We start from the raw sequence: 19,109 nt of genomic DNA, 5'->3' as shown, positions 1-19,109 counted from the left end.
GAAGAAATAAAAAAGATTACAAATAACGGGGACAAAAACAGCATGAACGAAACCAAAATCAGGAAGTGAACTCATGTGCTCTGGCAGTTGTCATGTTTACACATGTGGAAGTTAATTTACTCATTGAAAGTGTAAGAATTCGGTGATATTTTGCATTGGACAACGTCAAACATTCGGGAAAAAGAGGACGTGACTGAAGCCACGACAAGTGTAACCTATATGTGTTGATATATGACCAAATATTCAATAAAAGTCTCTCAACTCATGAAATCATCTATCTAACATTCAATAAAATTACCGCATCTTTACCAATAGGAACTTCTTGGTCAATATTGAATTTTAAGCTACAATACTTTGTCAAGAAAGTCCAGAAGAAAAACGAATGAAAAATGCATGACCAAGAGAAATAGACAAACTTATATGTTAAGAAACACATAACAATAAACTTTTCAGCAATTCAGACCCGTTTTTTATGCCCAATCTATGGGCATTTTTTTATGGTCTATGCGTCCGTCCGTATATTCGTTCGTTCGTCTGTTCGTTCGTTCGTCTGTTCGTCCGTCTGCCCCGCTTCAGTTTAAAGTTTATGGTCGAGGTAGTTTTTGATGAAGTTGAATTCCAATCAAATTGAAACTTTGTACACATGTTCTCTATGATATGATCTTTCTTATTTTAATGTCAAATTAGAGATTTTCCCCCATTTTCACGGTCCATTGATAATGGAATATGATGGTGAGGATAGGGCATCCGTGTACTGGGGACACACTCTTGCCATTCGGGGAAATCATGTGTTTAGAATATGTTACATTGTAGTTATTGGCCCATTTATGATATCTATGACAATGTTACTGAAGTATACGCGTTTTCATACTATTTGCATGAATTGTTTACGTAGTATACTAACGCAATTGCTAAATTGTCAGTTGTCGATCTTGGGTTGATTTTTTCGATATGTATCTTACTTTTTATTATTGTGCATGATTTCTTACAAATAAGAATTCTCCTTTTATAAATTTTTCAGAAAAAGAAACAAATCATACATAGTTAGAAATCATGTATAGTTTCGAATGCGCATATTATTTTTGTATAACCATTATGTCAATTGTGAATTTTGTTCGTCTTCATTTGTGTAGCATTTCTAAGTTTGACACACCACTGGATTACTAGAGCTGAGACAATCATTTGTTGAAAAAAGTACCAAGAATATAACTTAGGTTTTATCATGTAACTATTTTTTGAAAATTCCATTTTATTTTATGTTTTAGTGAATTTAAGATCTATGACATGGACTCCGGGATTACCTTTGCCAATTGGCTGGTGATTGGACTACCATTATCTATTGTCTGTTTTATCTTCCTATGGGGCTGGATGCAGTTCTACTTTGATGGCAAAAAGTAAGTGCATGAATATAATTTTAATTTTTATATGAAATAGTCAACGCTATTACATCTTACAGCTGTGTTCGTATTTGATTTGATATATGAGTTTAATAAATTATATTTACAGCTTTTATCATTGCATCGTTATTTATCTTTTAAATTACCGGTATTTTCCATGGTTATTAAATAATGTATATCACATGGATTTCCAACAATTACTGCAACAAAGGTACTTTAATGTGAAAAAAATCACCAAAGATATATGACAAAATATTTCATGAATAAAATACTACAAGTGTAATTAATATGTTCAAAATACCTTCTTAGATTTATAAAGTCTATGTATACTCCTTTCATGGATTACAGAAAAATATGCATATATTATTAGGTTTATTTTCTAAGCACTCCAAAGCAAGTTCTGCTAACGTAGAAGACTCTGAAATTATTTTTTGTTATATCGTTACATTATAGCTAAACCTTTCATTTGTAATAAGACTCTTCATACATTTCGCTTGGTACATTAAGATCGATATCATGTAAAATTATTAAATGGTAAAAATGCGACAACTCCGATAGACACACTAGTTATCAAAGTATTTAAAGATGTTCGCTCCACTTGTTTCTGAATTTTGAGCAGATATTCGTAATACTCCAACGGTGGCCTGATGGCACATGGTCAAATTGCTTAGAAACAGGTGGTATTCTATGACAACTATGCAAATCAAATGACAACTATTGTTCTTAGAAGGCAGGAATCGAAATATTACAATATTTCCGTTACGGTATAAGATGATGATCTCTCTCTTAAAGAGGGACGAAAGATTCCAAAGGGACAGTCAAACTCATAAATCTAAAACAAACTGACAACGCCATGGCTAAAAATGATAAAAAACAAACAGAAAAACAATAGTACACATGACACAACATAGAAAACTAAAGAATAAACAACACGAACCCCACCAAAAACTAGGGGTGATATCAGGTGCTCCGGAAGGGTAAGCAAATCGCGAGAATTGACTTTGTTTTTAGATATAATATGATAATGAATATACTATTTCGCTGTTGTTGTAGATGTTTTCCCTGTGTGGCGAGGGGAGAGGAAGGATCATACGACAACGTAAAGAAATTTCTGCACACGGAGTACCTAAGTTTAGGAAGCATGACGTATGTTGGTTTCTACTTACTCGTCTGTTATCACAATAGCTGCACACAAACAATTTAACGATGTTGGTTTCTACTTACTCGTCTGTTATCACAATAGCTGCACACAAACAATTTAACGATGTTGGTTTCTACTTACTCGTCTGTTATCACAATAGCTGCACACAAACAATTTAACGATGTTGGTTTCTACTTACTCGTCTGTTATCACAATAGCTGCACACAAACAATTTAACGATGTTGGTTTCTACTTACTCGTCTGTTATCACAATAGCTGCACACAAACAATTTAACGATGATTGTATATGAGAAACACAAATGTACAATTCTTTATTATATGACAAGAAGCTTTAGGTATCAATTTCTATGATATAAAACTTATAATTGTTAATTTCTTTCTTTATTTTCTTGTATTGGTTGCAATTGATTTTGTAGTTTTTAGAATAATTCAACCTTTTTTCAAAGGTAAAACAAACTTCTCGTTTATGCAATAGATTTTCAAGATCTGCATTTTGTTTAAATAAATGATCCAATATTTCGGACTTATCCATTTTCATTAAACTAGTTAATATTCGGTTAGGGGCCAACTGAATCCTACCTCCAGGAGCGGCATTTTCCCGCTGTTATGAAAGCCATTTTTAGACTTCGGTTGTTTTCTGCACTTTGGTCGGGTAGTTGTCTCAACATTTTCATTCTCTTTTTTATTGATCACAAACATCCGCAAAATTTTAGCAAACTCGACTAGGTCAATGTAGATAGAAAGTCTTAGTTTTCGACAAAGGAGTAGGTCCGGTAAGGACCGATTTTGGCCTCAAATTTCAGGTTCATCTGACGAAAGATTTTGACCTCTTTTTAAACACTTAAGTGTCTATTTCATTTGATTCAGTTAGTTTTTGTGAAAGATTTTAACTGATTTAGTCATTAAAAACGATCTGATTCAAGCTCAAAATGAAAAATCTACCAAAATGTCACTTTTCAGATGTTTTTTATCAAAAATGAAAGTGGCCGCATCCGTGTTCATCCTAAACCTTTATATATGTTATGTATTATCATAAAATACAACTCTCATTCCAATATTAAGGATGAACACGAATGCGGCCACTTTCGTTTTAAGCGAAAACCGTCAAAAATTTAACTAAAATGATAGAATTGTGAAGATTTCAGTAATTTAGCATGACTTAGTGGTGCTAGTACTCGATATATGTGCATCGTATTGTCAAAAACAGCCCATATTTATGTAGCAGAAGCATTCTACTGTCCAATAAATAACTAAAAGTTTACATTTTAACAATTTGGTAAAACTGCTATATTTTGGGGTCAAAAAGGGGTCTTACCGGACCTTCTCCTTTAACATTTATTAAATACAAATGTCTAACAGAAAATTAATATCTCAATTTTATCAAATGTCAGCTCAAAAGTCCTAACCATTGTGCTTCTGATATTCTTAGGAACAAAACCACCATCAGTAGGGAAAATCTATTCAGAAAAAAAAACATGTACCTTAGTCGGCTTAGTGTCACCTTAATCTAATTAATTTTTCTTTTTTAGATTTGCAGAAAAGTTGGTACTTGGTGATTTTGTTCTTTTGGCAGTTCTTTGGATAACAAGAAACCCGCAGTTCGTCCCTGGATGGGGAGCATTATTCCCCAAAAAGTAATTAAATTTTATTTTATGATAAAAAAAAAGAAAGAAAAGAAAGAAAGAAAACCGCAAATACATTGATGAGAAACAGGCATAATACAACAAAAACAAAAACAAAGACAGAATTGCCTCGTTTTGAATAGTTATGAATAAATATGACGGAGATTTTTGAACATCTTTATCTTTACCTTTATAGAAAACAGTACATTTCAATTATTTCTTTCTTTACCAAAATAGAGTCAGAACTTTTTTGTGACACTTTTTATGAGGAAGGATTAATTAAACATATGATTCACTATGATTTTTGACAAAGGAAATAAAGAAAAAAACCAAAATTCTAGGAAATTTCAAAACAGAAAGTCCCTTATCAAATGACAAAATTAAAAGCTCAAACACATTAAACGAATGGAAAACAAAACTCTACAAAAGTATGATTTAAACGAGACTATTATTTCTAGACTTGTTTAAACTTGAATAACATTGACTATACTGCTTTTAAAGGTATATCTCTGATTCGGTTCCTGCTATTCTGATGGCTGTACTACTTTTTATTCTTCCGTCACAACCTCCAGGATTCCTGAAAAAACAACAGCTGAATTGTACGAAAGCTGCAGAATCACAAGGTAAGTCAGTGATAGTATAAAGATAAACTAAAGATATAATATCAATAAATATTAAAACATTACAAATGCACATTCAAATTCATTATACTGGAAAATATTACGCGTAAAAAAGTTTCAACAACTGATTTTCAATTTAAAGTTTCGTTAGGAACTGATTTATTTCTACTTTTGTTCAAATTTTTTATGCTCCCACCCTAGCGCACGGGGCATTTATTGGTAACTTTGTCCGTAAATCCGTACTTCCCGAAATAAAATTCCATTAACTATCAAATGTTTTGAATCTTATACAAAATGCTTAATATCACAAAACACAGAATTTTCTTTTAGTTTGATTGGCGTCACTTTCGTCTTCTTCTAGAGTTTTGCTCTTTACTATGGATGAAATGGTTGAATTTTTCGTTTTTCTTCTCTACTTCAACCAAATGTTATGAAACTTATACACAATGCTTAATACGAAAATACTCAGATGTTTTGTTAGGTTTTTAAGTTGTAAATAAATACATATTTTGTATCAGGATTTAACATAATAAAACTGAAGAGAAAATCTATACTGTATACAAACGTGTATGCAGTCCTAAATCATTCGTGATAGCATATGGATGTGATTTCTTTGTAATGTTTAGTTAAATAATATTCTAGATCAATATTGTTCCTTTTGAAGATATATGTTTTCAGAAAATTATCTAAAATATATAATATACTATTAAAAGTTCGTTTGCATATCTATTACTGACTAATGCGATCCGTTATGGTATGGAAGAATACGGTTCATGGTTTTGTTGAACAGGTCGAGAACTCTAGATTTTCTGACGTCAGAATATTTTTGCATAGTAATTTCCAAAACACAAGGCCAATATAGCCTTGAAAAACTGACCAATCGACTCAATGAACTACAATGCATTGTGGGCTACTACGAGTAAACTACTACTTCAAACACGTGGAATTAGTGGGAAAACAGTCAATTAATATATTGTCTTGGACTCTCATTACCAAAGTTTTTATTCTGCAAATATATTTAATGTAAAATATATAACATAATCTTCAATTTGCATGCTCAGATTAAAAAAATATTGTTTATTGGCTTCACGATTTGACTTTCTTTTTCGCCTTGCAAAAGTAGTTGAACCGGTTTTGTGCATTGTTATGAATTGAACCTGCATTAATTTCACGACATGACACAGTGAAATATCCAATGAAGTGACCACTGTCCAGTAAGAAAATCATTTGAGCTCTTTTAAACCTGTATAATGTCATTGCAAAATCATTTCTGCCTAGAAAAACACGAAATTTTAATTGAAACACTTCTTTCTGTACTGAATGTGTATTTTTTTTAATCAGGACCTGAACTAATAGTAAGAACATCATAATACTCAGTATGCTAAAAAGAAGTGTTATGAAAGCGGCAGGGGCGGGTTCAGCCATTTTAAAAAGGGGGTCCTAACCCTGGACAAAAGGGGAGGGGGTTCCAACTACATATCCCCATCCAAATGCACTGATCGTCCAAAAAAAGGGGGTCCATCCCCCGGAACCCCCGCCCCCTGGATCCACCACTGAGCGGGTACGGTATATAGCTCAATACATTTTTTTATAGTTTCATCCATCGAGTATCCGTTTGTTGCTAATTTTATCACAAAATATACCTCAGAGGTTTTTTTTATCGTTCTGCTGCTGTTCTGTTCAAAGCTTGTATAAACAACTATACAAACAAAGCAAGCAAGCCAACCAAAGTTTTACTTTGCAGGTTTAAGAAATCAGCTGAAATGATTTTATTCAGTTTGGCAAATGTCCGAGCCCGTTAAAAAACGAACAAACTGAAACTACAGTTGCTGACTTCACTACCTTCGAAAAAAGGGAACAGTTTGGAAGTCCCATATACTGAAATGTGACCAACAAAAATACTTATAGCTTTTGTTAACACTGCCATGTATGTAAATATTTCTTCGCCTTTATTACGAACACAAAATTCAAGGATCCCACATTTGCCTTTAATTATCTATACGAACATTGCTGTACTCTTGAATATCAGCACCGGCTGTTATCGACGGCTTACTTTACACCAGTAAGTTTGTCTCATGGGTAATTGTGTTTTTTCGCTGTTGTTTTGTTGCCTCTGGTGGACAAATACATGAAATCTCTGTGCCATCATCAAACATGTTAATGGCTATATATCGGATAATTCAAACCCTTTTTTCTTCGCATAGAAACAACTCTTCGTTAATCTGAGCATGGAAGTAATACTTTATATCACGAACTATAAATGAGGATACACAAAATGAAAAACTAAGCGAAATTGTGAATCCCGCATTGCACGAAAAAATCTGTTGTATTTCAGTAAATAACACGTGTTCTTGGTTGATTGTAAACACGTAGTAGTCCATCATGCATTGTGACTCATTTAGTGGATTGGTCAAAAACCTAGGTAAAAATGAATTGCGTCACATGTAAATAAACAATTACATGTGCGAGAACATAAGTATGCTAATTTATGCATTTCCATATAAGGTAGTGGTCCCGACCTGTTGAATAAAGGTACGTTTTATGGCAATTTTTATTGAAAAGATTGATTAAGATTAATACACACATGGGTTGTAAGATTTGTAATAGACCAAGTGGTAGTGCTTCTATTCTGTTAGAGAGAGGACATGCAACGACCAAGATGAAGGCTATTGAAATTATTAGGATAGTTTTACATAACAAGTGTCCACAAAATATTATTATACCTCTTAGGTTGTAGCTGTGGCGGCAGAACCATAGGTACTTTATCACGTTACATAAAGGCATTATATATTTAAAGTCATTTTCTTAAAGCAATTGTACTTGTTTGCAGTGCTTTCCCTGTAACGGATCCAGTGATTACCTTTTTCTTGATTATAAAATATATATATATCACAAAAAAATATAGTTTATTTCTCTGTGTGTACACCAAATGGTAAATTACATAGTAAAATAATTTATTCTCCAATTAAAAAAGTTAATAACATTATGACTGTTAAAATGCATACAAGGGGAGAGCACTGTAAACTAAATGATATTAAGATAACATATAACTATACATCTACTAACTTGGGGAACTGTAGAACATACTGATGGTTATCGTTGTTTGAACAAACCATGATCATATTAATTTGTTGCATAATGTGTTCTTTATTTTTGTATAAAATGTATAATTATACTTCGAATAATTCGTCGTTTTCGTCAATATAATGTCTACTACTGTGGATTCATTATTATTCGTGGGATACCAATTTTTGTGGATTTCGTGGTCACAGGTGAACCACAAATTTTCAGGAATAACACATTTTCTATAAGCTTTGAATTGAGAGATTGTAAAAACCACAACTTAAAATATCCACGAAAATACAAGTTTTCCTGAATCCACGAAAATTGTACTCCAGAAAATAATTGAATCCACACTAAAGCATATGAAATTTGGCTAAGTATAATAAGGATGCAATATCAAAATGTGTGATGTTTGTTCAATGACAATGTTTATAAACCTGGTAGATGTCATTGCATTCTTCATTAAAATTTGGGATCATCATCTGTTACTTACTAGGTGCAATTGTAATCAAGATTATGTGTTTGGTAAATTATTTTGGTTTGCATGTTTCTAATGTTTCAACGCAGAAAGCACTCTGCAAACAAACATGTTTTTAAAGTTTTGATTCTCATTTACTAAATCACGATTTGTCTGTTATAATAAGAACCTCAGTACCTCTAAAAATGTTTAAAGCAAGCAAATTCAGCTTATGGAGGTCTGTTAAGGGACTTTCAATAGCTTAATTTTTTTATATCGTGTATAAAAATATCATAACAGTTAGATTAAAATATTTAAAGCGCGAGGCATGTTGAGCTTTTCAAATGATTAAAATTTAATTGTTGAGAGTGGAGAAATATCGTAATTCACGAGTTAAAATGGAGGAATATGTTTCTCTAGTGATCCCTTATTCAAAGACTTGCAGAACGTGGTGCTCTTCAAGTGTGACGTTTTCAGACATGATTGCTGTTTTTTCCATGACATAACAATAGAAAACTCAGTCGAAACCAAGAATAGGTGACGTCATAATTATTTGTTTTACTAATCATTTGTCGAGAACGCTCGTTTAACTAGTTATTATATCATTTTGTATTTACAATTTGCTGGGAAATCTTAAAGTAGTGAAAAACCATTAGAGAAACATAGATTAATTTCTGCAGTATCATATTTATAAAAGTCACAATGTTTGAGTCTTTAGGTAGATAATCATCCACAAATGTTGCATGGCTGGTTCAGAATATATATACATGAATTATATTGGATATTTAGCACAAGGCTGTGGGTCACGACTTTTAATTTCTTAATATGATATGTTTGAAATATGTATTATTTAAATACACTTTAAGGGAGGAAAAAAGTTGACTGTCCTGACATATTCATAACAATCATAAACATAGAAGTTGTAACACTTTTGTTTAAAGTTAATATTAATGGCTATGTCAAGATTAATAATTTTGTTCAAAACAACAACCTTTTATTTGTGTATTTTACTACTATTTTCGTATTTGTATAACAACATAACACAAATCTACATTGTAAAGTACGTCTTACCTTACGTCATATAAGGTTTTCTTACAATTCAAATGATGAATTACAGATGACGAAGTAATTAGTAACGATGAAGTTGTAATTCAGTTAGATAAAGCTAAAAAGGATGAGTACGTACCTTTACTGAATTGGAGAGTAGTCAATGAGAAACTGGCATGGGGTGTTATACTGCTCATGGGAGGTGGATTTGCATTAGCCGATGCATGTAAGGTATGTATACCAATGGGTTAATTCAATGTATATAAAACAAAAATACACGGCAATGCAAGAAAGGATTGTGGTAGCATTTAACAATATGCGACAAAAACTTTAGGTTTAGTCACAGAATGTAATTACACTTGCGATATTTTAGATCGTTCGTCTATGTTTAACATATCGATCATCTCAAAAGACGTCATTAGCATGCTGACCTCTTGCAATCCCAAAATATAAGTATCGGCTGGAACTACCACCATATTTGTAAATGTTCATACATGACTCTATAAAAGTGTAGTAGACAAAAAGACAGTACCTGGTTATGAAAGAAAACAACAAAAAAAAAAGATCTTGGTTGAAAACCTTTCAATTATTTGTCTAGAGTTTCTTCTGGTAGTAAATATGATTTGTTAAGTTTATGACCTGTAGCTGATGTTATCTCCCAAAAATACAGAATCATCAACAAAATATATCTGATTAACTCGAAATGATAGTGTAAATGAATAATGATAAAGAAAAACAATACTGGAATGGTTTGATTGCTGTGAGATGTGTCTAATGTCATTGAGATTTTTGCTCAATCACAATTTATGTATATAACTAATTCCGCAATTGCATCTGTATCATTTCTTTTGTCTTAATGATCATCATATTTTGTTTGTTCTTGTTTATACCTTTAAACTCTCTGAGAACTTGGTTACTTCCTGTTGATGGGTCTACTATGGTGTCCAATACTTTCGATAATGTCTGTTATCGGTTTAAATTCTCACTTGTAACATAGAACGACTTGAGGTTCATAATATCATACATTTTCGAATTGGGCAACATATAAATGGTCTTACAGTCTCACATCACCCGTAAAAAAATTAAAATAAATATTCCTTCTAAGGATTCGAAAGTAAACGACAATGTACAATATATCAACAGGTTTTAAATAAACTAAACAAAACCTATCCGGTACAGAAGATTTTTTTTTTCGAGTTGTTTTGACATTAAGAAGCGAGCTATGCACAATGCAAAAGGGAGTCTCGGTAGCCTAGCAGTTGAACCTCTGTATCATTAGTCTGACAACAATGAAGATGTGAGTTTGAACCTGTCACATTCGAATGGAATATTAATTGACTAGGATTTTTTTTTATTAGTTTTTAGTGGCTTTGAACTAGCTGTCAGATAACTGCGAGTACTCTCAGATCTGTTCCTAGTGTCTTTTTGTTGTAGGGATGTACATCTGATGAGTTAAGCCTTTTTCAACTGATTTTTTATAGCTCGTTCTTTTATTGTACTGTTGTACCACTGTCCCAGGTTAGGGGGAGCGTTGGGATCCCGCTAATATGTTTAACCCCGCCACATTATTTAAGTATGTGCCTGTCCCAAGTCAGGAGCCTGTAATTCAGTGGTTGTTGTTTGTTTATTTGTTACATATTTGTTTTTCGTTCATTTTTATTATATATAAATAAGGCCTTTAGTTTTCTCGTTTGAATTGTTTTACATTGTCTTATCGGGGCCTTTTATAGCTGACTATGCGGTATGGGCTTTGCTCATTGTTGAAGGCCGTATGGTGACCTATAGTTGTTAATGTCTGTGTCATTTTGGTCTTTTGTGGACAGTTGTCTCATTGGCAATCATACCACATCTTCTGTTTTATAGGATAGTCTGTCTTCCAATCGAATGTCAGTGCTTCTCTCAAAACACTCTGGATTCCTCAACTAAAAAATCGATCTCCACATAATAGATAGAACGTGAAAGATACACAAATCAACCAATCAATCCATCAATATATATAGTACAATTAATAAAATTAAGTTGAGATTTGTTTTTGGAAACACGTATTACATTTTGAATTTCGTATTGGGTCCCATACTCATCTCTTTCTATTTTAACATTAATACATTATTTTTCTTTTCACAGGCATCAGGGTTGTCAAATACCATAGCTGAATCTCTGTCGTTCTTAGCAGGTATACCTCCATGGGTCAGTGTACTCATGCTGACATTTATAGTGGCCGCCATCACTAATATCACCAGTAATGCAGCAACTACAACCATTTTTGTTCCAATTGTGTTCCACTTAGTAAGTTATGATGTGTAGATCAGAACAATCATTTAGAAATGCTTTCCGTTCACTAGTAAAAGATAATAATTTTTAGATATAAACTTCACCTATATGAGGTATGTTCTCCTTGCAGAAAAACTTGACCAGTTAAACTGTTTAAAAAGAAGAGATGGCATATTTTTTTTATTTTATTTTTATAATATTTTAAACCTTATCTTGGTATTACAATCTATGACTGTATTTTTATCATTTCATATTTTTTTCATATTTACATGTATATTTCTATTTTTATTCAGGCCATCAAATTAGGAGTTCATCCACTATTTTTTATGATTCCCATAACTCTGAGTGCTTCCTTTGCGTTTTTACTTCCGGTTGGTACACCGCCAAATGCCATAGTATTTTCAACTGGATATTTGACTATAAAAGATATGGTATGTATACGAAATTTGATAGCTAGCAAAACATACGCATTCTTTACTGAAACTAATGTTTGGGAGTAAATGTTATACTTGATATTGAAAAGCACAACACTCTCTGTATCGTGGACCCTGATCCCGATTATACACGCAACAGATATGGACAAGCACATGGTTTGCACAAATAACACATTGACATGGATATTAAAGCACATATGCATTTATTAGAAACCTTGCAGAACATTTTCATTTAGTCTTTCTGTTTTTAAAACAGATTATTATTCCTATAGTTTTGAAATTCTGAACATCATAAAGATAAGCGGTGACTGCTGTTTGTTTTAATAAAATATCAGGTTATGGCATAAAAGTACAGGGATACACAATCATGAAAGCTTAGCTCTATCCTGAACAAAAACTTAGGTCGTATCAATATTTCTTTGTGTACCAAATCTGATTGATTAATGTATCTTCTTATATTTTCAGGTGTTTGGAGGTGCTGTTGTGAATATTGTGACTGTTTTAATCATGAACCTATGCTTCAATGCATACATAAGTCCATTCTTAGGGCTTTCGGTTTTTCCTGAAGCTTTACGCACACCAATTTTCAATGGGACACTGTTAAAGAATGGAACATTGTTATTAGTCAACAATACACTTAATGCTGGCTATACGATTACACCATGATACTATTAGTATGCTTGTGTTTTATATATAGAATGTGATATAGAAATCTTGCTACTGATTGCTGTATATAACTAGTTTTATAGTTCATTGGCGGAAACATGATATTGTTGATATCGTTTTTGAATATATACGGAACAAAAATGATCTTTTACGGTTTATCGGTAACAAATGCTATGATTAATATCGTAATTGTAATATGGTATAAAAAGAAACTGTTACGGTGTAATGGTGTTTACACGTGTATGATGTGTATACATGTACGTATGTGCGTAAGCTTTATATACGTGCATATGGTGCTTGCACATATAGACTATATATTTGTTTAATAGTGTATACATGCGATGGTTCATAATATATATGTTACAATAAAATTGAGAAAGGAAATGGAGAATATGTCAAAGCGACAACCACCCGACCATATATATATATATATATATAGGGTATAAAAAGACTGTAACCGGTTAAAAATGTTATGTTTGATATATATGTGATATATGTTGTATGAAGAGATGACTGTGATATCTGGTGAATTGGTGCATGTATACATACAAATGAACATATCAACATTTAATGTATAAGACTATGGTTGTTGGTGTAACATTATTATATAGACCAAATAGAAAAAGTCTCATTTATATATAACAAACAGATTAGATTTATACAAAAATGTGTCATCCAAGAGCAATTCGTTTTCATTTGTAAAATAGGAAGTGTTTTGGGTTTGTTGTTTGCTAGCTGTGAAAACATTTCATGACCAATGTAATTTTGGGCGGATAATGAGTAATGTTTATTTTGATACATTTCATACTGTTGGTCTGAAATTGTACCCACAATTCTCTCCTACGAAACGGTCTTGGCGTTTTGAAGTAATAATAATTAATATTATCTCGAATGATATTAGTAACCATTCAACATTGACATGGCTGTGTCATTCAAAATATACATGTCGACTTTTAGTTTGAGGATACGTAAAAAATGAATACAGCCATTTTTATTTAAGATTATAAAACAATATTTTCTAATTTTTAATGTTTCTTTTTTCTCTGTCTTCTTCTAAGACTTTTGTTTTGTTTTGGTTATTTTTATTACATTTTGCCATTGAATGTCAAAAGTTAATGCTAATATATGACTGAAATGTTGAATTTGATATATGTAAATGTATCGGTCAATTGTAATGTAAGGCCAACATTTAAAACATACCTCACTGAAAAATTAAACAACGCATTGCATCTGCTGATACGTTTGAAATTTTGTATTACATTTTCAGTATTGATTTTAAACGGAAAACATCATTTACTTAGAATTGTTTAAGATCAAAAATTGTTTTTAAACGATTTCAATTTGCCGTTTCACAATATAATGCATTCTTTATAATATTTTCAAAATTGTGCGCTTAAATGTCATGATTGGTTAAAACGTCCTAAACACTGGAAATTTAACCAATAAAATGTCGATGTTTTCATTTTGTTGTACGAACAATGAGATTACCCATAGTCTGTTAGATTCTAAAACGGCGATTTGACTTATTGGTTGATCGACCTCATGACAGTCGAAGAAAAATCACTGCAACGACATCATGTTGTATAAATATGTTTTGGTAATTTTTACAATATTTTTAGCTTCAAAATATTTACATTTTGGTACGATTAATAAGTGTTTGCTAGCTTAACTTCCATCGATATTTTGGTAAGAACAAATTAAATATAATCACGTGGCTATATCAAAATATAAAAGTGTTGTTTGCTTTAATAATGTGCAAATGATTTCAACTTTCCAAGCAGACCACTACGATCACTGTCGTACTCCGATATCTTTACTTTCCATAGGCGGATCCAGGGGGCGGTGGTCTTTGTAGCGATCACGTGATCAATGGAACATCGAGAAAGATAACAGTAGACCACAGCTGTTCATAAATAATTATGGTTCCGGATTACTTTGTTTTAACTTTTCATAATATAGATTTTTTAAGGAAATCTTACAGAAGATTGTAATTGCATCATTCATGTTATGCTTGATAAACGTCTAAATCCGGGACATTTCAAAGTATGTTTTATTCATCTTTATTGACATTGCATGTTTCCTTTTTATATTTTCATTTGTAGGCTCGACTATATATTTATAAAGTTCTGCATTCCACTTTTGTTTAAGCTTGTTTTGTACTGTAGAATATAATATATATGTCTGGTGTAGAAATTTTTGAATTTAAAAATTTATTATGGTTATTCGCTTCTTGTACAAAATAATTTTTCCATGTTGTTACAGCCTAAATAAATTATAATTTTTGAAGTCTGCTGTTTTTGCTTCACATCACAACTGCCTGGACTTGATACATTAAGATGCTTTAAATTATGTTTTCAACCTAATTGATGACAAATTTCATGAGTGCAAACAGGTTACAAGTGCCCATTCAGGTGGTAGCAAACACATGGACTTAATTAAATTTGGTTCGTTTAATTTTCATATAATCTTAACAAAATATTGAGAGCTGTGGTGTGCAAAAATGTAGATGTTAGTGCATCGGACTACTAACACGAAGGTTCCTGGTACGGTTCCCGTTCCGGGATGAATATTTCAGGAACTGTATTTTCGGCTCTCCCTTGACACCATTTGCGAGTATGGTCTTGGGGAAACGATGATAACTTCCTTCGGAAGGGGACGATAAATAGCTGACCCGTGTTAAGAAAGAGCCATATCTCTTACACGTTAAAGACACCCTTGTAGATTTCGAAACGGAGTAGGCTAATGCCGCTTCTAGGCAGCACTCGCACCTGCAAAGTGGAATGTGATTAATATAAGTTGCAAAACTTATTTCCCAGTCCACTATAAATAAATATGTTTAAACTAAAATATTTACTTTGACCCTTTGACAAAAATATAAAAATTTCAAAAAAATTGAACCGCACATTTTATCAGAAAATTTCATTGGAAAGATAGAGAAGTTTGACAAACACTAATTTTAATCATTGAGAAGCTTAACATTTCACTTAACAATATAACGTGATTAAAACGTTCAACTGATTTTTACAGAGTCATCTCCCGGTAGTATTATGTGCCACCTTTTAAGTTGTATAATCAGATTATGTGCCCAATGTCAGAAAGTTAATATTTATTCGGCGATAAATATAAAATGTAGTCGAAGCCATGATTGTTTTGTTGGTATAAGATTTTCTATAAACGAATAAAACGAAATGTTGTACATATAAAACACCTTTATATCAGCTTTCTATCTTCGTTCTGAAGAATAAAACGAATTTAACAAAAGTTGTCATTTTCGACAAAACAAAAAAGTTCGACCTTATATTAAAAATCTGAGGCAAATGTGTCAAGGTTTGTGCATACTTTGTGAAATTACCTGTTAGAGAAAATTGTCATATTAAGATGAATTCGATACTAATACTCCCATTTTTAAACTGAATATTTGGGCTAATATCGGGATGATACGACATATGATATGGATTTTGCAATGTATTATTCTCTATGTAACAAGTATGATATGGTAGAGTTCTATTTTTTAAAATATGGTACATGTACAAAATGACACAGCATTTTTCCCCGTGCGGTACAAAAGACGGACAAAAGATACCAGAGGGACAGTCAAACTCATTAATCGAAAATAAACTGACAACTTCATGGCTAAAAATTAAAAAGACAAACAGACAAACAGTAGTGCACATGACACAACATAGAAAACTAAAGAAAAACCAACACGAACCCATACAAAATAGTATGTTTAGCATTTTTATACATATGGTACAAAATAGTCAATCTTTTAAGAGGTCCCGAAATGATAAATGTAAAACAATTCAAACAAGAAAACTAACTATTTTAAAATTTTTGTACAAAAAATCAACGAAAAACAAGTATGTAACACAGCAACAAACGACAATCACTAAATTGCAGACTCCTGACTTGGGACAGGGACATACATACAGAATGAGGCGGTGTTATACTTGTTATAGCGGGATCCAAACATTATCATAACCTGAACAACATAAGATTGAACTATAAAAATCAGTTGAAAAGGCTTTTAACTCATCAGATGGTTACAAATACAAAAACACAGAGTGGACGTGGCCGGATACTTGCACTTCCAAACAAAAACAAATGTGAGAGGTCTGAAACAAGCTATAACGGGTGTCAAATTTGTCCCTTATTTGGTAATTGCACAGACCACACAGTAAAAATGAAATTGGACGTCATAATTAAACAAGTAGTCAGATTATTATAATAAAACTTGTTATCAAAATGAACTGAACGTTTGTTATAATTGTACTTGCATTGTTCATATCAATGTATGCAAAATCACTAGTAAAAATGTTGCTATTCAATAATTCCATTCGCACGTGGTCCTGTCACAGAAACAGAAAGTACATTATACACAGGGTGCAGTTTTACTGGTCCTTTTACAGGAATAAAAAGTACATTGTACACAGGGTACGCGTACTTGAGATTATTCTAGTCATTGAACGGGCTTCAGGATATGAACCACCTAGATCTTGTCAGAATAAAAACTTCAATAAATATGATTCAATTGGTTGTAACTCAAATTTATTATTAAATTAACGATTTCTTAAGTATTTTAAATGCATGATTTTCATAATAAAAAGGCGGAAAGCCTTAGCCTAGAGATGTATGACCCAGACAAAGTCAACCAATATTTCTACATATTTCAAATTAGATTCAAATAGCCGTGACACTATTAGATTTATTTCAGATAATCCCAGATCTTTTCTTACACAATTAGTCATGTTACATTTGTATTAGGGGTATTTCAGTTCGAACTTTGAAATTTTTGTTGTTATCTCTTTTGTGGTGATATTGAGGTTTAATATTTGCACTTAAAAATAAATATATTAATAAATTACTGAACATTTAAGAATAGCAACAAATAAAAATTGTTAATTGATATTTAGCAGTTTAAAGTCGTATAACATATTAATTATAACTAGACAAGAACTAGTACAAACGTATTCAACTGACCATAAAAAGACAAATATTTTAATCTCAAGACAAAATCAGTACAGTATAATTGACCTCTGGCTGAATTGTTAGATATGTATACCAAAATCAGAAAAATGACAACTCATGATAGACTAACAAGGTGTAAAAACAAAATACTTTGTTGTCAGAATTTGTCGGTGTCATTTGATTTATTTATTTTTTTTATCTCCTTTAACTTAATTCCTCCCTTGAGATCTGTTTTGTATTGATGTCAAGAATGCGAGATTCATCATTGAAAACTGTACATAAGCTAGAGTTCCTTCCCATTAGTCTTCTATCTGTGTGAAGATGGTATTGGTATAGAGGTTTCTCGATGGAAAATATAAAAAAAACGGGCTATTCCATAATTATTTCTCTCTTTTGACGTGACAGGATTTTCGTGAAAGGCTTCCTACCTAAGATTTGGTTAAGATGTTATTTGAAATGTCTTGGTTTTATTTATCTAATAAGATTGATTTATTAATTTACTTATTGTAATGATCAAGTCATATCATTATGATGATGCATCGGACTGGTAATAAAAAAATACAAACAACTACATGTAGTATAACTTTAACCACAAATATATGAACCCAATTTAACCATCCAATGTGTCGAGGCAAACATTATCAGAAATTTAAAAAAAATCGATCCCAAACTATATATATATTAAGAATTTGTTTGTATATAATGAATCACTGACCACTGAAATATGGTACCCCAAGGACTAAATGAGAGTGTGATAGGGGACGTACTGGTACATTTGCAATAAATCAGAGTGAATCCTATCAGCTTTGGTGAACGCTATGACTTTAAAATACTGAATAAGGGTAAACATAACGAGACGTGGTTTTGTTTGCCAGTGAGACAATAAAACATACATACAAAAAGTAAATCACCGTGAGACATCTAGAATAAACAATAGCAAAAAAAAACAACTCTAAACATATGCTGGCATACTACACCAGCACGGGAACATTCTATTCCATCCACACAGACGGATAAAAAAACTATACAAATCCTTGTTATAGTTGAACATATGTATATCATAAACAAAATATGATATTTATGCTTTGGACCATTGTCCAAATCATAATTCAAAAAGAAAAGGAGCGGCTATTAGTTTGTATTGTTATATTAAGACAAAACAATCATTATTTGGTAATTTATAAGTAAAGTAAGACTTTATTTCAAGTGAAAATAAATAAAAAAAATAAGTTTGACATAGTGCATTTTTTTTTATATAATATTTCTAATATTTTAAGAATTGATAAATTTTTTTATCTTTCAATTATTCGTTGAAGTGTTTAATGGATTTGCGTGTTCTCTGTTAGGCAATACACATTCGGCCGATATCTATCTCTGGTTATCAGATATACCCTGCAGTGTA

The 19,109-nt window shown here is 31.9% G+C and overlaps 1 protein-coding gene across 4 annotated transcripts in view; it reads left to right on the top strand.

The window, feature by feature from the left end:
• The window catches only part of LOC139528098 (Na(+)/citrate cotransporter-like), a 78,890-nt gene extending 65,939 nt beyond the window's left edge, over nt 1–12,951 (top strand). For 2 of the 4 annotated variants that reach the window (XM_071323925.1, XM_071323927.1), the window contains 9 exons: nt 1,266–1,394; nt 2,451–2,543; nt 4,089–4,193; nt 4,683–4,804; nt 7,532–7,558; nt 9,439–9,599; nt 11,493–11,654; nt 11,933–12,070; nt 12,539–12,785. In XM_071323925.1, the coding sequence (XP_071180026.1) occupies nt 1,266–1,394; nt 2,451–2,543; nt 4,089–4,193; nt 4,683–4,804; nt 7,532–7,558; nt 9,439–9,599; nt 11,493–11,654; nt 11,933–12,070; nt 12,539–12,739 (1,138 nt within the window). In that variant the 3' untranslated portion in view covers nt 12,740–12,785. Of the gene's footprint in view, nt 1–1,265; nt 1,395–2,450; nt 2,544–4,088; nt 4,194–4,682; nt 4,805–7,531; nt 7,559–9,438; nt 9,600–11,492; nt 11,655–11,932; nt 12,071–12,538 lie in introns of all 4 variants that reach the window. The other 2 variants (XM_071323926.1, XM_071323928.1) reach the window with 2 other exon arrangements.
• Nucleotides 12,952–19,109: the final 6,158 nt, after the last annotated feature.

The sequence above is a fragment of the Mytilus edulis genome, chromosome 6 (assembly GCF_963676685.1).
Source record: "Mytilus edulis chromosome 6, xbMytEdul2.2, whole genome shotgun sequence".
NCBI classification, from domain to species: Eukaryota; Metazoa; Mollusca; class Bivalvia; order Mytilida; family Mytilidae; genus Mytilus; species Mytilus edulis.
This window is presented reverse-complemented; position numbering and strand designations above follow the sequence as displayed.